The following is a 25,814-nucleotide window of genomic DNA, read 5'->3' on the forward strand; positions in this document are numbered from 1 at the left end:
CTTGCTCCTGATTCATTGTCATCAAATATATCACAGTGATACTTATAGAACAGTTTGAGAAAGACTGAAGTTGACGCAAAGTTGTGGAATCACTGAATATTTTTCTGAGAAGAAATACATAAATAAACAACTCAATAATCACCAGGAATCATTTTTACTGATGGATGTTTACATCTCTTTCACAAAACATCTTGAAATTAAAAAACACATTTTGATGATAAATTATTTAAACTTCATCAGAAACATTTTCATCTGACTGAATAACAGAGACAAAAAGAAACTTCCTAAATAAATTAATATGTGGATTAAACCAAGCATTCACATATGTAATGTAAACCTTCTTTGAATCAATCATATGTTTGCCAGACATTGTTTTTTCTGGGGAAATACCCACATAAAATATGGTAATGAAATTAAACAGAGAAGTGTATAGGTTGATGCTGGCTAGCCCTGAATCTCTAATGACTCTCTGCCATCCCTGGAAAAAGCCTGTTTAATTTAGGAATCAGCCGCAATGGAGTGATTAATTCCTCCTGGATTCAACCACTTAAATGAACAAGACAGGGGGGATAAGAGAAAACATGGAGCCCAAAATATGGAGGCCTAATTAATGCATTCACATCATTTAATTAGCCACCCAAACAGGAATGCACGCTTACATTGTGTCATCGCTTTGTCTGAGTGGCGAATGGCAGGCTGGCTTGTGTTGTCTTACAAAGCAGTGAATATAATGAGAATCCCTGTTGAAAGAGAGAATATTAGACCGTCTCGCTGTTCAGTAAATATGGGGAGATAGTTAGAACACATGATTACTTGTTTCTTTGATTTTTCTTGCATCTGACTAAGCAGAGATAAAGGAAAACACAAGCTCATCCATTTCTAGGTCTTGATGTGAAGTGTCTCATGATGTATTAAAAACAAAATTTTCTCAATTGAAAGAATCAATGATTTTTTATATTTACAAGTAATTCTCTCATCTTTTCTTTTTCAGAATGATGTGAAGATTCCTTAAGACAAGGCCACTTCTGAGCTCAATTTTCCTCAGTCTAATCCTCACATTTGCTGGTACGCAACCCCATTTATCTGAGCCAGGCATTCAGTGGAGCCCTGTGGGGATGGGGACATGCTCAGATAAAGGATGGACTTACGACAGCCTTACGAAAGGTCACCACCCTCCAAAGGTTATGTCATGGCCTCTGGCCCTCTGTCTATTGACTCTAGTCTTTTTGAATCAAAAGACGACTCTTGGACAGACAATGAACACCTTCCAGTCTGAGAAGAGGGAATGGTCGTTGAACCATCTGACAGTGCATCAGTCCACTGGGACTCTGTACATCGGAGCGATCAACCGGATCTACAAGTTGTCCGCTAATCTCACACTTTTGGTATCTCATGACACAGGACCAGAATATGATAATAAAGCATGTTATCCTCCCCTGATAGTTCAGCCTTGTTCTGAGCCTTTGGCCTCTATGGACAATGTCAACAAACTGCTGCTCATCGACTACTCTCACAACCGGCTGCTGGCCTGTGGTAGTCTCTATCAGGGTATCTGTAAGCTGATGAGGCTAGACGACTTATTTATTCTCGTAGAGCCCACACACAAGAAAGAACATTATCTCTCCAGTGACAACCAGACAGGAACAATGTATGGGGTTGTCGTTCCTTCCCAGGGACAGGATGCTACTCTGTACATTGGCACTGCCGTTGGCGGCAAACAGGATTACTTTCCAACTATCTCCAGCCGTAAGCTCCCTCGCGACCCAGAGTCCTCTGCCATGCTGGACTATGAGCTTCACACTGATTTTGTTTCATCTCTAATTAAAATCCCTTCTGACACGTTGGCTCTTGTTCCGCACTTTGACATCTACTACATCTATGGTTTCTCCAGCGGAAGCTTTGTCTACTTCATGACCGTCCAGCCAGAGACTCCAGAAAATGGAATGCCTGCAGGGGGCTCACCTGGTGACCTGTTTTACACATCTCGAATCATCCGCCTATGCAAAGGTGACAAGAAGTTCCATTCATATGTCTCTCTTCCTGTGGGGTGCGTGCACAGAGGTGAGGAGTACCGTCTGCTGCAGGCTGCTTACCTATCTAAGGCCGGCAGGGTGCTGGCTAAGTCACTCAACATCAGTGCCCAGGAGGATGTCCTCTTTGCTGTGTTCTCTAAAGGACAAAAGCAGTACCGTGATCCATCAGATCATTCTGCTCTTTGCATCTTCACTATCCAAGACATCAACATGCGCATTAAGGAGCGACTGCAGTCCTGCTACCAGGGAGAGGGGAACCTGGAACTGCACTGGTTGCTGGGAAAGGACGTACAGTGCACAAAGGCGGTGAGACCTCATATCACACATGTCTGTAGACCAGTCACGTAAACTCAGCAGGTGTGAAGAAAAATGCTCAGATTTAACAAAAGATATTTTTTTTGGTGTTCCATAACTGTGATTGTAACTTTAACAGCTAACAGGCAGTCAGTCTGGTCTGTGCTAAAGAAAGCATTCAGGTCTGAGAATCCTAATATAGTGGTAGAGCTTGGGGAGATAAATTCCACAATGCTAATCAGGGGAGTTTTGTATAGAGCTTTGATTTCATTCAGGGGATTGAACACTGATTCCCACCTCCTTTTCCACCTCTCTTTTTGCCTTTCTCTCCCTAATTTTCTTCCTCCTGCTCTTGTCACTGTCAGCAGTACTTGAGCCCTTCGAGACCTGTTCTTGATCTTGAGAAAAAGACCTTTCTTGTAAATGCCCAAGTCTGAGTCTTTGTGAAAGCTGGAATTCCGCATAATGAGTACCTCTCATGGAAATAAGCTGAAAGTGAACCATAAAACACATTAAAATCCATCACATAAATTGCTCTGATGATTCATAACTCAAACATTAATTCCATTGTGTCTAAATAAGATGTGATGCTATTCAGAAAAGCCACTGATAGGGAAAAGTGATATGTTGTAATTCAACAATAATTTCCCACTGTGAAGCAAGCTCTTTGTATCATAATTGGACTTTTAGGAAGAAACGATTGGTTGCTGCTGACTGTTTTTTGAACACACGATTAATTATCAAAAATGATGAACATTAAAGTGAAACTAGACTTGCAGAGTGAATTGAATGCCAGTACTGACATCAAAAGCAATCATTAAAACACATACTTGGAAAAAAACAAGATTATTGTAATTTTCTTCCAGACAATTAAGGAGATACAAAAGCAACAGTTTTAAAACCTTTTAGTTAAGTGGTTGTTAAAAATTCTGGAATTTCTTTAAGCCCGTACATGCAAAGGGAACGTAAGAATGCATGCTGTACACTGGCACATTTTTGACATGCACCAATCAAAGATGTCAGACTACTGATTTTGTAAAGCTCTGAGCAGCCAACTACAACTTCAGCAATTTGATTTCTCTCTAAAAACCTTAAGTGATAGTACATTTCTTGCTGTACTTTGAAAGATCAACTGTAGTAACAAGAAGATATTAATAGCAAAGCGGGATATAAGTTAAAAAAACCAACAAACCCCCCCCCCCCCAAAAAACAGCCAAATGTTACAGAGTAGTCTGTTGGATTGCTGAAGATCCATAAATATATATTATGGAATGAAGTTATGGAATGAAGGTATTTATACACAGAGTGAAATTAAACCAGAAAGTCTGACAACATGTAAATACATTTTTTTTCTTCTACTGAATATCACTTGCTTGTTTCACCTTTTCTTGAATATCTAAAAATGTAGAATGGCACCATATCCCAAGATTTCCAGTTTGTTGGTTGGCTACAAAATCATTTAAAAAATAATTAAATGATCTTTAACAGCAGTTTTCTGCTGTGAGGTTTGGTGGAAAACTGTTTTTAGGTACCTGTTAGCATGGTTAGCATAGTTAAAATTAGCCAACCCATACTAAATGATAATCTCTGTGTGTTTTCTACAGAGTAAATACACCCTCATCTTATCTGTGAGAGTTGTACAAAATATTGCTTACTTTTCTATTCCAACAACTAGACTCTTCAAATTGATAGGACAAAGCAACTGTGGTGTTTTCTTGAAGCAACACAGTTGTGTAGCTACAAAAGAAACCAAAAAAACAAACCAAAAAAAGAAATAGTTCTCTCTCGTATACCTTTCTGCAATCCTACTTTCAAACACTTTATTGACACACAAAATATGTAACCAAGTCTTCCTTCAATAACATTCAAAACACTGAAGGGCATCATTGTTAATATGGACTGATTAAAGAAAATAGACTTTTGGTTTCTAATTAGCTGAACATTGATAAAGTTAAAGATAAAATCATCCTATTCTCGTTACAGGTCAATTTCCTCATACATTTCTAATTGACCCCGTTAGATAAAATCTATTGGACAGAGAGAGAATATCAAGGCTTAAAACTATTGCTTGTTATGCTGAAACAATAATATTTCAGCAGTATTCAAACTATCTTGGTGTTTCATTGACTTGTAGGCTAACAGCAGGATGGAGCGGGAGATGGCCACACAGATTCAGGCCTTGTCTCCCATAATGGGGCAGTTAATCCAGTCTGTTGTGGTGAATAGTTGAGCCAAAAAGCAAAGCTCTCAAATTCACCGTCTGTTCATTCTCCAGCTCTCAGCTATGGCCATGAAATGTGGATCATGACTGAAAAAACATCATCCAGCATAGTTACCGAACTGAGATTCCAATATTGGGTGTCCAGTATTAGTCGCATAGATATAGAATGGAGCACTGTTGTCTGAGGTGTCGAGCAGCTACTGCTGCTCCGCTGGTTGATATAGTTCAAGCATTAGATTGGGATGAGTTTGGATGCCTCCATTCAAAGGTTTTATTGGTTCGTCCTACTGGGAGGATCCCTTGGGAAAGACCCAGAACACAGAATGGAGCGACTATAAATCCCTTCAGGCCTGAAAACACCTTAGGATCCCCAGAGTAAGCTGCAATGTTGCTGGAGAGAGGGATATAGTCATCCCTCCCCCAAACCCAATCTAAAATGTATAAAACATGATAGATTGATGGATAGATTGATAATTTATGGTTTAATTAATTCATCTCTTGTTGATTTCATTTGTATTACACTAAAGCTGATCGCTATATACTATCCTTGAAATAGAAACAGTCAATAAGCTCAATGTTTTAGATCAGAAGAAGAGATGTTGAAAATGTTTTAAAATGCATTTTTTTTCCTAAAATGAAGGTCAGAAGAAAAATTAGTTGGATGGGGCAAGATATCAGGTTTATTTATGCTGAACTTGCTGCAAAAATCAAATTTAGTAAAACTCAGGCACGTGATTTGATGAAAGAAAAAAAATCGCATTAAAGCCTAACATGAGCATAAAGAAATAGAAGATGTGAAATAAGAAATTAGCAGGTTTAAAATGTGTCTTTTACACTAAGTGACAGACAATTAGCGAAGGTTTGAGGTGCATGTTAGAGGATCTGGAAGGACTGCCGAGCGTTCAGGCTCTCTTTGATGCTTAATCAAAACTCGACATCTCTTGTGCTATGTGTTTGTGTGATGTCAGATCAAGCAATCTGAAAATCACAGAAACAGGCACAAAATACACTGTTTTCTTCTTTTTGCCATAAGCTATTAAGTCTGCTCCATGAATCTGCTGGCTCCAAGGCTTGTTAAAAAGCCCGGCAGCCCATACCCTTTTGATGTAACATTTTTAACCCTGAAAATGGTGCACTTAATGCTTGTTAGGCTTACCATGCATCAGTTTGAATTTACATTCTATATTCACGTGTCTACGCTGACATCAGTATTTCACAAATAGTCTTCTCCTCTGTAATTATCTCTAGCTCCTTTGTTATATTTCTTCTCCTCAGTAACATTTCTGTTCTTCCCTACATTCCCCTCCTGAATGTTTTTCTCCATGCAACACCTTTAAAAATGCAGCTCTCGTCTTTCTTTTATTTTATTTATGGTTTTCTTATGCTCACCCTGACGTTCTTGGTGTCTCCTTCCAGCCTGTTCCCATTGATGATCACTTCTGTGGCCTGGATATCAACCAACCCCTGGGTGGCTCTCAGCTGGTGTCTGGTCAGACAGTGTTCACTGAGAGACGGGACAGGATGACCTCCGTCACTTCCTATATCTACAACGGACACAATGTGGTCTTCTTGGGCACAAGGAGCGGACGCCTGAAAAAGGTGAGAGCAGCCATAATTTTGCCTAGGATAGATTTCTTTATGTCTATTCTGCATTTCATTCGATAAATTTCCACTTTGCAAAGCCCAGCACTGTTGACTGCAGCTAAACAGGTATTTAGTGTTTTTCTGAATATTTTCTTGGGCTGATGAAGTGACAGTATAGTGATGATTTGTTTCCTTAAAAAAAAAAAAAAAAAAAAAAAACAGCTTTAAAGTATTTTATTCCATTAATTTCAGTTAAGAAATCTGAAATAGATTATCGTTAATGTAATTTATTTGTAATTTCTTCTTTCAGGAGGGAAAGTAAAAGAATTCAAATTAACAAAACAAAAAATATTAAATACATAATGAAAAAGGCACAAAAAAGAAAGGCACACAAAACACCTTTAATTGCTTTTTTAAAAAATCCTCTCCCATGTTGTTTGACACTTACTGGATCAAAACAGTATTTTTCAAGGTGAGCCAACTTGATAGGTCTAAAATGCATAAATAATAGTAAGTAAAAGGATTTAATAGAATTATTTTATAACTGAAAAAAGGGAAAGAGAGAAAGACAGAGGTGAATGAACCTGTGTCTCCAAGTTTATGAAGCAAAGTGGGCATAGGTCTTTGGAAATACGAAGACATAAAAACATTTAACCTGATTTCTAAAAGGTGCTAACAATACCTCTTATGTTCAGTCGATAATTGCTTTTTATTTCCATCTGTAACGGTTCCAAAACACCAGCTGGTTTCACTGGGTGTTATTTCTTTGAAGAAGTGCCATGATCATTAGAAAACTTTTACCTTGAAACTTTTAATAAACTCAGTTGTAAGTTTTGATATATTTGGCTATTGAAGCTATCGTTTGACTTTTTAATCTCATGTTTTTCACTTTTTGTTTTGTTTCATTTATGTACCGGTGTGACACTGAAGCATCAGTTTATGTTCTTAGTTGTTCCCAAAAGTCTTACAATTTTTTCAGTACTTTTGAAAAACTTTCAACAAGCAAATCACTGAGACTTTTTTCTAATCTCTGCTTTTGAACGCTTACAATTATTTTGAATTAAATAAGTCATCTACATAAAAAGGTAAAGCTGTGTACTTCTAACTTTCTTCTACTCAGAGTATCAAATAAGTTCTTTGTTTAAACAATAAAACCTTGATCTTTCTATGTAATCACTGGGAACATGGCACTGAAAGGTGACAGACAAGTGGTCAAATGAAGCAAATTGTGAGCCCAAAAATATCTGGAGAATGCTTGATTATTCACTCTTAAATTTCAGCATGATGCTGTACAAACACACAAAATAAAACGTTTTATCGATGAATTTGAGACACTGACAACATAGCTGTGAAGCTTTGAGTTGAAAGGAACACTTCAGCGACTTAGTGCACTTTCATAAACATTATTGATGTGTAAGAGACAGACCATGAAAGGAATTGTACAAAAATACTAAATTTACTTGTCTTGTTTTGAGAGAATGATGTATTCTTTTTATTAAACCTTCTCAGCCTCATAAAGTACTACTCTTCAGATCTTTATAATCAAATTATTTCTTAAAAAAACCCAAAAAGAATGAGGTCTAATATTTCATCTTAATCTTCTAAACAATAATACCTTAACAAGTTAACAAATGTGTACAATTTGATACATAAAATTAATTGAAAGTGCCTCTGCTGTGACTCATTTTAAAAATTGCTGTATTAAACATTTAAAAATATTTTTCAGTTAATATAGAAATGCTCATCACACAGACACATCTGTTGCCTCTTTTGTATCTCGCATTCTCTGATGTCACATGATCCTTAATCCATTAACTGTAATTAATGCAATAATCCTCTTAATTATGATCTATTTAGCATAACTGGGTATGTCAAGAACATCACGATGATTATGTTGGGACATTATTCATTTGCATAAAGATGCTGCTACCATACAATTCAGATATGTTTTTGCTACATCCTTCAGACTGTCACAAATTGATGTAAATCTCTGGTTATGGCCACTTGAGCCAAATCTGAAGAACATAAATGTTAATTTATTCCTTTCTTTTAATTAAATATAAGAGGTCATTATGCACCTGTAAAAGCTTTTATAAAATTATGTTCTTTCAGGCTTTTTATTAAAAGTGAATGCATAGACCACTTCAGAGATTGAAACATTATTTCTAATGTCTTCCTATACATTTAAATACATAGCTATATGAAGCTGTGGAGACAACTTGATGTTCTTAATGAAAAAGCTAAAAGTGTTTTCTTCTTTTTTTTCAACTTTATTTTTCACTTCATCAAAGGTGTGAAAGAATAAATCTGTGGCTATGCTCAGAGGAGTAATGAGCTCTTCTTTTTAAAACCGATTTCATTTCTTTGGTGCAGATCATTGACCCCAAATTATTTTTTGAGACATGCCGAGTTATCAGACAGAAATGCTCTTTGTAAAAGTATTATTACCTCTTAAACTATTTAATGTTTTGTCATGTTACAATGCAAACTTAAAATTGAGGAGAAAATTATATTTGTTTCCCATATAATAATAATAAAAAAAAAATCTGAAATCTGAGTCAGTACTTTGTAGAACCGCCACTTGCATAAATTACAGCTTAAAATCTTCTGCGATATGTCTCTACCACCTTTACACGACCGAGGTTTGTAGGGGAACTAGAGTTTGCTTTTGTTCGACTCGCAGTTCGATTCCTCATTCACCCCTCCCCAAACGAACCAGACTTTCCAGACTCAAACAGAATAAACACAGTTGATGTGACTGCATTCTTAAAAGCTAAAATCAGTATGCATAGTCTCAACGCCTGGAGACATTTATTTCTACACGCACTCTTATGGTGAGTTTGAAACTCATTCACATTCATTGATTCAATAATATGAGGCAAGCAAACGTAGCAAGGCCATCAAACTATCGTGTAGATGAGGAGCTCTCTCCATGATCCTGATAAAGCTGATGCAGCTCATTGTCCACCACGGTCATTCCAAGTGCATCTTGTTTGGCTTTATTATGGTCAGGCTTCTATAAGAGTCAGTTTTGCATCAGAACTAACTTTAAAGGACACTGGGCCCTGCTTATTGCATAGACAACTGCATGCAGCTGACTTAGGAAATGTGTGAGAGGACTGTTGTGACATTAGCCTGGGGGTCTCAGTCTTATGAGAAGCAATCTGTCTGACACACAAGAAGCACATACACACACCGGTCCAGACTAGGGGCACAGATAACATCACTGCAGCTCTTTCTTTTGATGAGCCATTGGGGAATAAGACAAGATAGCCTGACAGTGGGAAAGGAAGAGAAGGAGAGAGGAGGAAGTGTAAGGCAAAGTCAGTCTAATGGCCAAGGGAAAAGAAGAGAAACAACAAATACCAAAGAAGAAAGACAGAGAAGAGATATAATGTGACAAAAAAAGTTGAAGCAGAAAAATAGTTTGTGCAAAAAAAAAAAAAAAAAAAAAAAAAAAAACTTGGCTTACTATGAACTCTCAAAGAGACTGGTAAGTTTAGGTGAGCAGGGCAAGGCATCCATCATGTCTGTAGTTGAGTCCAGAGAGTTTAAAGGCCAGAGTTACAGTCATTACACAGACTGAATGAGCAGCTATGATCTCAGAGTCCCAAGAGCCTCCATGGAGCACAGGGTCACTTCTCCAATCCTATTCCATCACACCCAAATGGACAGGCTCAGTGGAAATGGGGCATGACTATAAATGCCATCAGCAGATCACGTTAGTAGCAAAGGTCAGGTCTGTCACTGCAAAGGTGTCGGCAGGGTGAAAGGTCACAAGGACAACCCACAGACTTACCGTCTGAGCTTGGTGCAGCATATGGATGCACTCATTGGCAGTTCCTGATTAGAGTGCTCATGTTTCTGATAAAACAGGACATTTCTATCATTATGTGACACCGCTTTGTATCCTCAGGTGGCTCATTTAAACTGAGTCGTTTTATCCTACTGGGTAACTGGGTTGAAAACAAGAGGAGCTTTTGTAGCTTGCGTGGACTGACAAAGTAAAAAGTCATTATTTTCCACTGTTGTGTATTTAAATGGATTTCAGTAGGGTGAATGCATTCAGGACCACATTTCCTCATCACAGGAAAAAGCAGGAAAAGCCCAAAGTGAGCACGTTATTCAATTGTGTTACTTCATGTTGTTAATTTATTGCAATACTGATGGACATCTGAATGCAGTAGTACACGGCTCATATATGGTTAAAAACAACAACTGATGTGACAATATGTTTTTGGAACTGCCATATCTGCTAATAAAGCACACCAGGGTAGATCACTTTTCACAAAACTGGACATTTGGTTCAACAGTAAACTCCCTGGGAAAAGTATAATGTGTAATGTATGGGTTTTAAAGTGAGATAACACATATTATGATGGTTATGAAAGTAACTAAAACATGGAAATGAAGAGACTGAGTCAGACATATATTTTTGGCATCAAACAGATCAGATTCCTCTGTAAAGCAGAGCATTATGTCAAATTACTCCACTGCTATATGTGTTTGGGTAATTTCTGATGTCACTGAAAGGAACTTACATTAAGTTGATGTAAAATAAATGAAACATCAAGTATTTTTGAGCGAAACATTGTTCAGCTTCTATACCATCCTACTCTTTGTATGTAGAATATTAAGCTTTTTTTCTCATGTAAATAAGCGGCAGACACACTATGATGACATTATGCATTTTTGTTGAAAGCCCTGTGGCAGGTTTAAACAAACAAGCCCTGTGGCAGCTTCAAACACATTGCAATTGCTGAGTAGAATTGATTTTCTGCTGAGCTCTGTTGTGCTCTGAAGAATGACAATACCACACTGGAAGAGGATGCTCCTCTGACATGGGGAGTGCTTTTAAATATTGTGCAATTTGGGCTAAAATGGTCCCTGCTTTTAGCAATAATTACAAGGTTTTAAGTGCATCAGAGTTAAGGAGCACAACAATGATGCCATAGCCACTGGTGTTTATAATAAACAAAAAGACGACACCAAATTTCATGAATACATGCCTCAAGACTATTTGAGTAAAGTTACTCTTAGTAACTACTTAGTTAGTAACTACTTAGTCTTTGCAAATAAAATTAGAAGAAAACCATCACAAAGGAAGAAACAGTGTTGATCAATATAAAAACCTGCCATCGTTTTACCTCTGCGACTCGGCTATCATATTTGCCTTGAAATGACTGGAAATGTTAAGCTTATGGCAAATAAAGCTTTCGTCAAATACTCTCATGTGCAAATAGTGGCTTTATTATGGCTTATAGAGAGCGTTAAGCGGGTGGGGAAATTCTCCGGTGCACTGCTAAATGACTTGAACTTTTCAAAGTCACGGTTTGTAACGGGGGTCTGGGAAGGAGAGATTTGATTCGATGATTGAAATCACTAGAATGGGCTTTCAAAGCAAGGGAAGAGTAGGTGTGTTTGAGGCTAAACTGAAAGGATTTTCATAACTGCATGAGCTGGACCTGAGGGTAAAACTCTGCAGAGTGGATTGTCATTGGATGTCTTAGTGCAGCTGAAATTGTAAAAGGTATTAAGAGAGGCAATTTTGTGATAACACAGGGAGGTGTCCATCTTTCTGCTTTTCATGACCGACTTTAATTGAGCTGCTCCATCTTTTCCCCTCCAACTCTTTGTCCTCTTTTTTTCCTTCTCTTGCTTTTCTTTCTGCTGTTTGCTCACACAAATGAAAATACACAAGAGAACTGTGACTGCACTGCGGTAAGGAAAATGAAGACCATACGGGTGCCATGAATTGTTCCACTGTCCCCCTCCCACAGCTTTTTTTGGTGGGCCATGGGAACCGGACAAACAATGGGAATGATTTCAGGGATAGTGTGCAGCATGAAGGAGGAGAGGAAACATAAAGCAGGAAATCATGTCCTGAAGGAGATGGAAAAGAAGTGAATATGCACAGATGGAGAGGAGACTGTGGTCAAGTTGCAAAAACAGTAAAATGAAGATTGGAGGCTTGCCATGCAGCTGAAGGCCAGCGTGGAGGGAAATTTCTGTAGGTTCTGTAACTTTTTAAGTCAGACTTTTCCAAGCACACACACACATACTGTGTTTTACCAATACATCGTGTCTCATAGCAATGATCAATATCTCTCTCTTTGCCGAGTCCAATGATACAGATCTCCACATCAGCGATGCTCTCTGTTGTCATTAAATGCTAACTGCTGCTCAGCTACGTCCTGGGCTTTGCTTCATTAGCATTCACAGAGGCATCATGAATATATGGGTTAATCAATGCACACTCTCCTGGGTTGTCAGCCGCAATTGGACCATATGCACAGCCACTCAAGCTTAAAGGTGGACAGTTGTTGGACCCTTATGTTACTGAGTGCCCTGTGTCATCGTAGAGATTCAAGCCTCCGAGCTTCCTCTCTGAAGTCTGCTCCAAAGTCTGCTTTCCTGACATTCCATAGCTATCTTCTTTAGATCTAGTCTTGCATGTAGTTTCATTTTGCAGCCTGTCTGTAAGGCATACAAGATGTAGTGCTAAACTTTAGATATTCATGAAAAGCTTTTTCTTTAGCTCAAATGTGTTGTATCTTTCATTTAGGCATACCAATGAATTCTCAGAATGGTAACAGAAATTTACTGCAGAAAAAAGCATATAGACTGTGCCATGTCCAGTTTAAAGTACTGCAGACACAAAGGTCTTGAGGGACAGATACAACCTTGTCAGCATGGCAGATTGGGAATGAATCATTGAACAGATTGCTGCTTACCTCCTAGGTCATCATCCATATGTTTAAGTTAACTGGACATGGATTGGCCAGCAATGCAAGACATGGATTATGTCGCTTGAATTTAAATTGCCTTTAACCCATAAACAAAGTCATCTACACAGTTTTTTTAACTGTGGTAAGAAAAGACAGACGCTTATATGCAAACATCCCGAGCTTGTAAATCATCGTTTATAATCCATCCCATATGTAAACATTCACTGCAGAGACGTCTTGGTAGGTGACTCCATCACAGAAGGTCTGGCAGTTTTACAACAGAGCCAACCAGACTCGAGCCAAGTCATATCTTAGAAGTCATTTCTTGTTTTCTTTGGCTCTCATGAGATTAGACTGTGCTTAAGATGCAAAGCCATCCATGAGAAAGAAAGGCTGTTTTTCTTAAGCACAGGCTCAGGTTGCATATTTGTTTGGGGAAGCCAAACTGTTGTTTATAACCACCACAGGTCCTGCAAGATAATTTAAGCAGCAGGACGGATATTGCTGCTGTTGGGTTACATATTTTTGAGTTAAATATATGTCCTTTTTTCCTGTGTGAAAAAAGGACAGGGGAATTAAATGAAAGACACACTAAGGTCAAATAAGTGTATACTAAAACAGTTTCTGTACAAGTCTTATTTCATATGGCAGGGACAACACAAGGAAGTCTACAGGAGAAGATTTCTGAAAGTAAAACTCTGGACATTAGGCTCCTGTTCAAATAAAAGCTCCCCATGCACTTTGTTATGCAGTGTAATTGAGGTAGATGAGTAGTATTTCCATATTAAAAAATGTTTAAGAATTATTTTAGATTGGTATGACTGTCACATGACCAAAAAAGCTCGGCTGTTTATGAGGTACAACTGTTTTAATGTTTGTTATTACAAATAGTTATTCAGCTATTTAAATTGAAGAACACTTGATAAGATCTGAAGATAAACACCTGGAGAACATTTTTATAGATGAGAGAAAAAGTGATTTTGAATCTGGAATTGCTTTTGTTGAAACAGCTGATTTAGTGGGATTTTAATCAACTGCTATCTATGTCAGGAAAGGGGAAATATCCAGTGAGCCACAGTTTTGTTAATCAAAATGCCCTAAAGATGTCAGAGGTCAAAGGGAAATGTTTAGGCTGGTTTGAGATGATAAATGGCATCAGTGGATTTCTCTAAAACTGAACAACAACAGATTGGTCAACAGGTGTCGCCTGGTCTGATAAGACTCAACTTCAGTTGTGATAGTCGAGTCATAATATGGCATAGACAACATAACTGTAAATATTGAACCATTCTGTCTGGCGTCAACATTGTAGACTTGTGCTGTTGGCTCAATGGTGCAGCAGATAATTTCTTTGGCACCACTTGGGCACAATTAGAACCAATTACAAGTAATGTAAACATCATAGCCTATTAGAGCATTGTTCCTGACCATGTCAATCATTTTATATCCACAGTGCACTCATCCTCTCGTGGCTACTTCTGACAGAATGATGCACCTTTTCACAAAGCTCAAATCATGTCAAGCTGGCTTCTTGAGCATGAAAATGGGTTTACTGTAATCCAATGGCCTCCACAGTCACCAGATCTCACTAGAGCACGTTTGGGATTACTTGAACATTGAGATACACTTAATGCAGCAAAGCCCAAGCCCAGACTTAGAGCTTCTTTACAGCAATTTTATATCTACAAAGCCCTGTTTCCAAACATTTTCAAGAAAGCATTTTTTCCATTGACAACACATCTCAAATAATTACAGCACATATTGTTGTAACAGAATTAAAATAAATTAAGCTATTTCAATATTTATAAATCAATTTCATAAATCCTTAAAGTCTGAAAGGGTGACTATTTTATTTTCTTAAATTATCTTCTCTTAGAGAAAAAAAGACATTTCTCTATATTTTGAAGAATTTCAAGTATATCTAAAATCTATTTAGACATTGATTATTACTTCATTTGAATTGAATAATTTTTTACTACATATTGTTAAAATCACAAATCAAGGCACTATTTTTAATCAGATCATATTCAGTACTGAACAACTAAACAAAAGAAACAAACATGCCATGATTAGCACTGAAAACTACATACTAATTATAGAAAGAACACATTTTATAACTGGTCAGGTGGGAGTAATCGACCCATCAAACACAGGTTAACTCACAACTATGCCGAATTTTATCACAATTTAATTTGTTCTATTTGCTTAATGAATAAGACGCTGATTGTGGGTTCAACTACTATCTTAGTGACTTGGCCAACATTTATTGTTTCATGTTTGGTCTGTCCTTTTAATAATATAGCACATCCAAAGGTGGTCCAAGTAAGCCATCATGTTTACAGTTTGCAATTACAAATTTTATGAGTGAAACCAACAGGAGAGTGAGCTTGTTTACTTTAATTATTTTTTTGTTTGCCACTCCTCTCTTGTGTGTACGTGGGCAACAATGTGTGTCACCTTCAACAAGCAGGCTCATTATAAAACTAATTAAACCCGCCTTACTCTCATTATAAAGCTGTAGGGCTTAAGGAGAGATTGAGGACCTGGTCCTCCCAGAGGGTGTCCACCTGGTCAGCCCCGCTTTAGATAATAAAACCATGTGTGAATGTGCTGAAATCAAACTCCTCAGATCAGTCATGATGGGTCAATATTTGTCAGGGCTCATTTTAGTATCTCTATCCCTTGGCCACTCTCATGATATTCCTGCCAAAATGCCACAAAGTTCAATATATCTGTCCTCTTTGTGTGTGTGCGTGCGTTTCCCTTTCTTTTATTCTTAAACATTGTTTTCCAACAGAAATGCTTACATTCTCGTGTGCTATTTTTGAACAGAAGAGTGTGGGAAAGCATAGCAAAATCTGCGTGTTTGTGGGATTCTGAAGAGGAAAAGAGAATCAGGAAGACCTCTAATGAGGGTATTATATTTTAAGTATCTTTTGCAACAAAAATATACATGGTAATAAGCCAACAAACAATCCTGAAAGAATAGAGCCCTCTACATAATCTAAAAACAACAACCAAAAAGGTCCTGTCACTATTGCGGCTGGGTAGTATTGGGTGAAAAACTGAAGCCATGTCCTCACGTTACTTCTATTTCTATCCTCCTTTCCACCTAATCTAAAACACACAGCTTTTAGCAAACGTATCCCCCCCTCTGTTTTTCATTCCTGGCTGCCTGAGCTGACTGTTGGCGAGGCGCAACTGCCTGGAAGGTGGAGCCGTGATTGATTGATGAAGTTTTGGTGCCTGGGGGATCCAATCATGTAATCAGTTTGTATTGATTGACTGTCCCCACTGAGAGAATGCTGAGGCTCTGCCACATTGTGCGAGCTAGACCTGGCAAACGCTCAAAATCATCTGCAGTCAAATTTGATTTGGGTGCCGAGGCCACGTGCTCAGACTCATGCTGAGAAGATGTGGCATAATCACACTGTAGTCGTTTGAGCACAATTCCACAATTCTCCACTCCATGTCTTCATGATCTTGCATTTCTTTTAATTATTATGATTGGGAAATTAATTCAGCTTTACTATAATTGCATCACACAGCAAATGATCCACTTTCAATTGAATTTAAAAGGAGCTTCAGCTTGGGTTTGCATCGCTAATGAGGATTGTTTCTTGCTGTGGTTTGCTTTTATTCCGACTTTGCTGCCTCTTTCACACTTTTGATTTTCACTTAGTGTGTCATTAATATTGATGCGGTTTACATTATTCCTGCAGAGACAAACATAGGTTTTGTGACTGCAAATACAGGCATTTTTCTGGAAATAAAATTAAGGACTGTTGTAAAGAAAAGCACATAGAAAAAAGTAGAAACCAGATGAAAAGCTGAAACGCTTTCATTTCGCAGAAACTAGTACGTAAATGTAGTTCTACAAAAACAAGCTGCCTATTGACAGCGTGTGCATCAGCGACAGACTTTGAACAATGGCTCACCTGCTTATTATTTTGCTTATCTGAAACAGCACACATTGTTTGTCAAAGTGGAAAGGAAAAGTGAAAACCTTTTACCGTTCGGCATCTGTTATGTTTGCAGTCAAAAGAAATTCTATTTAAAAGCCATGAATTCACAAGGAACTGTTTGAGTGCAATGGAAATTGTAGCAAAACTGAGTGGCAAACATCTTGGACATTTTGGGAGGCGATAAAAAGATAAACATAATTTTTTATGTCTAAGAATCCAGCCCTGAGATGCTAAAGCAAAATTTAAAACTGGAAGAACAATGCTGCGTTTCCTTGAAAGAATCCTTAAAAAGCTAAAGACACATTAACATATTTTGTGACTTGGAGCTTCAATATTTCCTTTCTTCCCTTTTAAATTGGTCTAAATTGGGAATTTGAAATTGTGATATTAGAGGGAGTTTTGAAGAAGCTTTTTTAGTCCATATCTAAATATAAACAATTTGTTCTTTCATTAAACAGCAAAATGTGAATTTTGAGTAAAATATTACCCTCTTTAACTTAATTCAACATGTAAATTAAAACTCTCAATTCCTAATTTGATTTTACCGAACTGTTTCTGGCAATGGTCTCTTCTTGACCATTATTTGCATCTTCTATAATGTGGTCTGGATAGATCCAGGGTTCTGTAAATCTACTCATGCACAATATATGTATGGGGCATGGTCCCAGTACGCAGACAAAATGCACTTTGCTATTTGCTCATGATTGAGGAATAGATAGCCTCAATGGTATACAATCTAGTCGTTTTATCAAATTTATGTTGCATATGGGTTTTCTCTAATTATATTTAAAATCCCTTCAAGGTTGAACCTCAACGTTGTAAATTATATTGTATTTTTATGTTTTACTATATTTGACATCTCCACTGGAGGATAATTCCTTTATAGCTGTGCAGCTGTGATCGGATGAACCTCTTTGGGAATAAAGAAAAAAGTTTGATGTTTAAATTGTTAAAAATGTCATAGACAAGCTTAATTCATTGATCTGTACTTTTTTCTTGTAAGTGAACATTTTTGCTCACGATAGTAAAAGCGATCTTTATTTTCTTGTTCCTTGTAAAGGTTAAGTATGTTTTTCACTGATAAAAAAATAAATATTATCTCTTTGTTTCTGCTTGTCGACATCTCTTTAGATCAGGGTGGACGGCGCTCAGGAGGGAGGAGTGCTGTATGAGACGCTGACTGTGATGAAGGACAGCAGCTCGGTCCTACGGGACATGGCCTTTTCTCTGGACAGGAACTCTCTGTATGTCATGTCTGACTATCAGGTGAGGAAACGCCCTTATTTTGGAGCTTCTGTCAGAAGAGATGCTGAGCTGGGTGGGGATGTAGCGATAGGCTGAGATCTGAAGGACGCCTGCGGGTTCAAGTCACTTTGAGAGCAAACCTTCAGCATGCTGATGTGCCCTTGAGCGAGTCGCTGAATGCATAGCATGGAAATTTGGAGCTAAAACTTTAATTTGATGTGAAATTATTTTTTATTTGTTAACTTTTCTGGGTGTTGCGTCAAAGAAACAGATAAAATTACAGATTTGCTGAAGCACAAAATAAATAACTCTTCTTTTTGAGGGATTTGCTTGGATTGAACTTATCAGGATGCTGCACATAAGACTGTTTGCTTTGTTCTGCTTAAATAGCAATTCCTGCTGGAGCAAGTATTTACAGTTTAAAAATTAGCAGCTAACACAATTTCAAATTAAAAACAGCAATAAATGACTAATGAATAATATTTTTTTTGGAATACAACCAAATGATCATGGCTTATCGCCAAAACACAGAGAGGAAATTCAAATGTACGTCTACAGAGGGATTGTTAAATATGTAGGCTGTGTGTGAGGGGATGGACCATTGCTCTAATTACTTATCCAAGCGAATCGACTTACAGTGCGTGCATCTTTTGTGAGGACTGCTGACATAAAAACCGTGGAAAGCCACTGAAGGGTTTTTTTTTTCTGGATGAACGTGCCCCCCTATTGCGCTCTTCATTTGGCCCGCCATCACAGAGGCAAATAGTTGTTGCTGGATGGTATTCTCTGCACTCATTGCAGATAAGAGAGAACATTGGTAATCACTTTCAACTCCCATCAAGTGATTATTTTGGCGCGATGGCCTGCCACTGTGAAATGGGATTAGGTTTCACTGTGGCCAGAAAAAGCCCCTATCACTGCTCTCTGCTGGAATCTACCGAAGCAGAGTCACAGGACGGGGAGCCAAAGGCCAGCGGGCTCAAACTCTTTTCAAGAGCATGAAAATGAACTTTAAAAGCCATCTATTGTTAAAAGTATGACGATTAAGGGAGCAAGGGATGTCATCAAGGAAGGAAGCGGGAGAATAAAGACAGTACTGTGTTGAGCACCATTTTCTAAAACAAATCAAGGCACTTCTTGTGTTTGTGATTGACTGGAAGAGACACAGCATCATTTATTGATGAGCCCTGGTTGTTCAAGGAGAGACGCGAGCTTCTTTCAAGGAGATTTCCAGCTACTTTCTCCCCTCACATCTTGCTCAGTGGCGCATAATAACCAAGCAGGAAACCAGAAACCCAGCTTGACCAAGCTTTTTCTCTCAATATTAGAACAGCTTTGACTTTGTAGTCCTCACAAGCTTTGAGGAAAGTAAAGCCTTCCTCTGTTTGTCTTCATCTCCATCTTTGCCTGAGCGCTCCCCGAAAGACTTTCCCGCAGTGCTGGTAAGGAATCCCCCCCAAGAGACCGAGCTTCACTTACAGATTCCCCACATTTGCAGTGGATCCCAGTTATGAGAGATTTTCAGATTGGTGAAAGCCACACAATGCAGCACTGATGAAGAATGAGGAATGAGGTACAGAAAGATTTGGCTGAGATCAGCCAACTCATGTGGAATGACAATAAGGCTCGCCGTTGACTCTCCTTTTGAAGCACACAGTGTGAGCATGATGATGTAGAGTGAGGCAAAATAAAGGCAAAACACAGTATTTATGTATGGATATAAGTGTTTTTCTTAAAGACCATTTGGGAGCAATGTTTGATGTGAAAAAAGGATTCGCAGCTGTCTTAGTATTTTTACTCACTATGAGTCTTTAGTTTGATCATTCTTTAGTACAGTAATGCTTATAATGCAAACACATGACTCACAGAGTTTTCTTCCTCTGTCTGTGAACTGATTGCTAAGGTCTTCAGTCTTGGAGTAAACACAAAACTGCTGCAAGGTTTTTCCAGGGAAATCCCTCAGAGTGCCAGTCAAGAAAATGATAAATCATTCTTTGAAAATCCCAGCATACACATATTTGTTTATCTCCACCTCCCTCTTTTTTCTCAAAACACTTTTTTTTAATTTTTTTTTATTAACGGTGAGTGTTACCTTTACACACTTTCTGGCAGATGAGTTGTGTAAAGTGTCTAAATTATGTTTCAAATGAAATGAATGTTGCTCATTTCATTTGAACATGTGAAGTAAGACAGTATGGCCAGATTCCTCAAAGTTTACAAAAGACTTTTGCCTTAATTTCCATTTGAACCTAACATCTTCATTGCTAATGCTCAGTCATAACAATTTCAATTTGACTGAACAAAATAACATCACATTAAGCTGCTATGTTTGCTTAGTGTTTGCAAAGTTTGGTGCTTTCCCAACTCAGATTGAGAAAGAGAGGAGGACAGTTTTTATCATTCCAGTCCCATTCCTGGGTAGTTTTATGTCCTTGTGGTTTATTTTTCATATTTTGCCAAGATTTATTTGTTTACAGTTTATAGGATTTTTGCTCTTTTCAAGAGTTTGTGGGTTAGATTTTGCAGTAACATGTTTTGTCTGTATCGGTCAACCATGAGCGAACAATACACCAATTTAAGTTGATGAAAAGATGGAGGGAGTTAAATTTGGGATGTCCTAGGAGGAAATTTGTGCAAACCTTGCAAAATAGAGATTGAGTCAGGAGCTGCTCCTCCAGCCAGACCTGGGCCCTACCTTTGTGGATGTTAATGTTCTTCACAGTGAACCACAATGACTCTGTAGTGTTCATATGTCATGTAATCCCAGTTTTCTGTGCCTCCCGAGATCCTGGCATGGCCACATGTCTGTGTCGTGGAAGTTTCATGGGTTTTGTCACATGTATAATCCCTCAGTGCACCCACCACCTATCACACTGATGCTGCAATCTTCTGTTGGGTGTTTCTAATTGTACCATTAATAAATTTATTCTGAATTTAGTTACACATTCATATTTGTGTTTAAATTGTCAAGACATTAGCAGTTCAGTTTGCTGAAATGTCTCCTGACTAAATAAGTCCCTCTTTCTGTTTGATTGACCAGATCAAATCTGATTTTGCAATTTCCATCTCAAATTGAAGAATCTGCCACAATAAACACTTTAGTGTTTCCTTTTTTCTTTTCCAAAGTCCTTAACTTTGAATAATAATAATAATAATTGGTGCAGTTGATAGGAAATCATTTTAATTTTTTTCTCTTTCTGTGCTTCTAAAGTTTCCTTCTACTCCACTTATGCTTTCTTCACCTTCATTTTTTATGCGTTGTCTTTTAGGCTGTGGTTTCCGAAAAGTTACTTGCTCTGTAGCACAGCAGTGTTCACAATTAAATTACTATTTGTGGCATTACTTTCATTCCTAATTTGAGGGCCATTGTTTTTGTCCTTTCCTGACTCATTTCTGCTGCTTTTATTTGATAATTTTTAACATTAGTCATCTCACTTATAACTGTGAGGCCCTTTGGTAAAGGCTTGTGCTGAAGTGAACATTTTTGTCAATTAAGTTGTAGAGCTGCTGATTCTATTTTCAAATAAGCTCTTATTGGTGACCAGTGCAGCTGACCTCATCTTTTTTTAATAAGCCCAATAATTTGAAGCAATTTTGCAGGTGTTTAAAAGATGCTTTTTAAATGAATTGCATTTGCCAGGATGAATTTAAGTATGGTAATGTGATATATGCCAGATTTTTTAAAGCAACATGAAGAACTCAGCTCTTCACCCTTAATCAATAATACATATTCCTTCACACAATCTTGTTTTTGTAAAGTTGTTATCTGATTTGGTTTTTCTTTAGTGATTTATACTCTTTTTGAATTGTGTTATTAATAACAAGGAAACCTAAGATTCATGCACATGCAGAATCTAGCTCTAACCAGACTGGAAAACTTTTCTAGTGGGACCTGGAGAAGAGACTAAGTATTAACAGATTGTTCTAAGTTTCTGGCTCACGATGTTTGTTTTCTAAGCTTCAGGTTTTCAAACTCCGTTAGAGAAAACAGTCAACATGCCATTCTCTATCTGCACATCTAAACACATCCAACCAGTGCATTTGCTTGGTTATATCTGTAGAAAATAAAGTATGAGTTTATTTGTTCTCTGTCTGATGTCTTGATGATATTGATGCATATTTTACCTCAGTTTTCCATTATTTATTTTTCTACCAGTTTTGCAACACTCATCTGATCTTACAGCATGAGTATCACTTCTGGGAAATTTTATTTAACATTTAATATATAGTGGAAAAATAAGGTCACAATTTATATCTTTTACCTCAAAGTGTTTCTCTATGTCATGTTTTGTTGACACATGGCCCCTTTTATTTATTGCCATGTGTGTTGAATGAGGGATATTTTGCAAGATTGGAATTTTTGAGCTTCATATGATATTAAACAAAAATATACACTCTGAGTAGTTATGTCATCTAAGGACACATTTAAATGTCAAAAATAATTGAACAGTGGTATAAGTCTTATTAAGCCTAGAAAAGTAGCATATCCTCCTTAGAGCATATTTGATTGTCATTAGGTCAACATGTGCATGAACGCCATGACAGTCCAACTGTGAAAACCTCCTGCTTTTATGGATGCAGGAGGATGATTTTTGCTTCAATATGACATCTAAATTTTTATGGATGATGATGCATGTTTTTCAGTTTAGCAAACTCTGATACATTTTAGCCACGTTTTTCTGACACCATTAAAAATATACAGCTATGCACAAGAACATTCATTTTTAGAAATGTTAAAAAAGCAATCTTTACAGGTTGTGCAGTAAAATAACTTAATTTAATCTGAGACATCATCTGAAAACAGTTCCCATCAAGGAGAGACCTGATATGACCTGAAATCCTCAGTTGACAAATTACACTAACATGTTATTTTAAAGGATTTTCCATAGCAGACTGAGGGTATAGGATTTCAGAATTACAGAGCTCCAAATGCCCGTACATTCATCTGGCCTCATTTATAAACTTTCAGTTTATCCGGATAAAAGGGAAAAGTAGTGGCAAATTGTGTAGACCATAGGGTCACACATTACTTTGAAGATGCTCCAGATGTTGCGAATAATACTTTTTCGCATTCAAAAAGCTACAAATTAAATATAATGCTGTGCTTTTCCAGCTCTGCTGTGATTGAAACTGCCAGCAAGCATTTTACAGGAAGCAGCGTGAACCAAACTATTTTTCTGTTCTGTATTTTCTTTAAATGATCAGTTTCTACAAGAAAAAGAAATCTCCAAACAAAAGTTAAATAGATAAAATATTTTGTGTAGCCATGAATGATTTACAGTGCATTTACATAAATAGATACAGTGCAATAAATATTAATGAAGGGAGAATTTATTTAACTGAAAATGTGAAAAGACATCAGTGTGCATATATATTTGGTTGTGTAGTGGAAATACTGCATCCATTACAATAAACTATCACACCATCTTTTTATTAAAGCTAATGTTATGCATATTTACACATATTGTTATTTGCATTACTGTGTTAAGCGTCTACATTTCCCCATGCTTTTTTCTAATTTTGCTTCTCAGAGGCCACATTTTCTTACAATCTTATAGTAGTTTTGATCACTCTTCAGGAGTCTAATGGCTCTAAAATATTTTCTTTGAACCTCTGCTCCTTTTTCGCTCTACCATCCAATGTTCCCAATCACAATGCTGTATTGCTCATTATGTGCCTAAAAATGTACAAAGTGTTAAAGTTCTCCCATGAAAAGCTCTATTTAAAAGTCAAGATTTTTATGGACAATATAAATATAATTCTTCAAAATTCTTGTTAGTGTCAAATAGTGTTTTATGCCAAACATTGCTGAATTGACATTTTGCAAACAGATTCAGCTGAATAAATAAAACAAAGCGTCATTGTGAAAAACTGAGAGGTTTTCTTTGAAGGGTTTGTTTGGAAATTAGGGTTTATGCTAAACTGAAGACTTTTTCTTCTTGTATGAGACCAACTTAGACAGTTCTGCTTCAAATTCACCTGGGAGTAATCTATCTAGATGTGCGCCAGAAGAAGTAAACATTGCTTCCACACTGCCTCACCCAGGCCTTTGTCATGCTGCCAACATGATAATGAACCACCACAACCTCTCTATGAAAGTTGTGAGAACCTTCTTTCACTATTAAGCAAAAATGTTGAGCTCACTGTGCTCTCACTGGGCATAAATGACCTCTTTAAAACCTTCTGCACAATCTATGGTCTGTTTTTTTTTAATGTTATAGTGTTTTTAATCGTTAAAGGTTCTAAGGAGGCATTTCTGGGTTTATTTCAGCAAGCTCTTCCTCAAAACAGATTCACAAAGCAAATACTGCTTTACGTTTAGAGCAAGCATTGTAGGGTACCAGAAAGCAGATCCATTCTTCTCTCTTTGTAAAGGTCATGCTGTCTGCAATTCACAGACCAACAATGTTAGTTTGGATGAGCTCTGGACCACAACTCTTCATGGATTACAGCCCTCGGCCCCTCCCACACTGCAAAATCATTCTGCTAATGGAATGCCACGAATGGGTTCTGAACTGCTGTTTAAAAAAAAAGGACAGTTATTTGTAGGGAGCAACAGATAATCCATTTTGCCTACACAGACCTGAGAGAGCACCCACTTATGCTATCAAGTGCACCGGAGACACTCTAATCCATAATCCACTCTTCATTTCTGATTGCTTACATCAGGAAATTGCTTGCGTCATATGTACAGACCCAGAATAATAACCAAGTAGAAACCAGGCATGCTTAGGTTGCTGCTCCAAATGGCTCGGTATGCAGTGGTGGTGTAACAGCAACGACTTTTAGCAGTTAATTGAGAGCTAATGCTCTGCCAGAAGCTCATGCAAGTATGTGACTTACTACAGGATAAGATTGTGTTCTTGTGTGTGAACTGAAACATATTTAAAAGCTCACATGCTATGTGTTTCATTTGTTCTAGCAAATGTTTTTCCATGTGCTAGAACAAATGAAAACAGAAAGTGGGTGTAAGATGTAGTTTACTTCTTGAAATAGTGTTGGTAAATGTTGCACAGCAGACTAATCTTATCTTATCTTGGCATACTTGCCAAAAAAATATTCAATAGTGAGTTGTTAAGAGTTCTGTTACAGTCTAAAAGCAGTAAAATAAGTTCTTCTTTAGGTACTCAGTACAACAAACTACTGTGGCCCAAATCCAAAGGTACAACCCAGATCTCCCACTTAAAAATGTCTTTGTCCAAATGACCGAAACAAAGATGTATTTTGGTTTTGGAGTTCTAGTTTTCTCTGCCATTAGTCCACTTCCAGAATGAAGCTGATTCTGGATGCTGGTTTGGAAGAAGTAATTGGAACAGCTACTGATCACTTAGAATGAAAAGAAAAAGTTTTCATTAAATAAAACTGAACTCCACCACATGGTTATACAGGAAACATTTGGAGCCACAGTATGCATAAATTTCCTTATGTGCTGGTCTTAAACTTGTGCTATTTAATGTTGTTACATGAAGAAAAGAATATAATGTACTTTCAACACAATAATTTTATGTTTCAAACAAAAACCTGATAAAATCATGTTGGATAAACAAGAAATTCATAAACCTAATGTTTATAAAATGTAATCATGTTGAGATAACATGATTCATTATTGTCAGACTGATCTTGTGCTGAAGACGACGAGCAAGATCACAGGAGATCACGGGAGATTATGGGAAATAACAGGAGGTCACTCGAGATAGTTGTTTTGCGTGCCCAGGAAAACTCCAGCGGCAGTTATGAGAGGACT

The 25,814-nt window shown here is 37.4% G+C and overlaps 1 protein-coding gene across 1 annotated transcript in view; it reads left to right on the top strand.

The window, feature by feature from the left end:
* Positions 1-25,814, top strand: part of LOC129372745 (plexin-A2-like) — an 83,431-nt gene that overhangs the window by 11,231 nt on the left and 46,386 nt on the right. Inside the window, exons 2-4 of the mRNA XM_055050216.1 lie at positions 992-2,339; positions 5,965-6,147; positions 17,957-18,091. Coding sequence (XP_054906191.1) covers positions 1,116-2,339; positions 5,965-6,147; positions 17,957-18,091 — 1,542 coding nt within the window. The 5' untranslated portion in view covers positions 992-1,115. The remainder of the gene's footprint in view (positions 1-991; positions 2,340-5,964; positions 6,148-17,956; positions 18,092-25,814) is intronic.

The sequence above is a fragment of the Poeciliopsis prolifica genome, unplaced genomic scaffold, assembly GCF_027474105.1.
Source record: "Poeciliopsis prolifica strain line A6 unplaced genomic scaffold, Auburn_PproV2 SCAFFOLD030, whole genome shotgun sequence".
Classification (NCBI taxonomy): domain Eukaryota; kingdom Metazoa; phylum Chordata; class Actinopteri; order Cyprinodontiformes; family Poeciliidae; genus Poeciliopsis; species Poeciliopsis prolifica.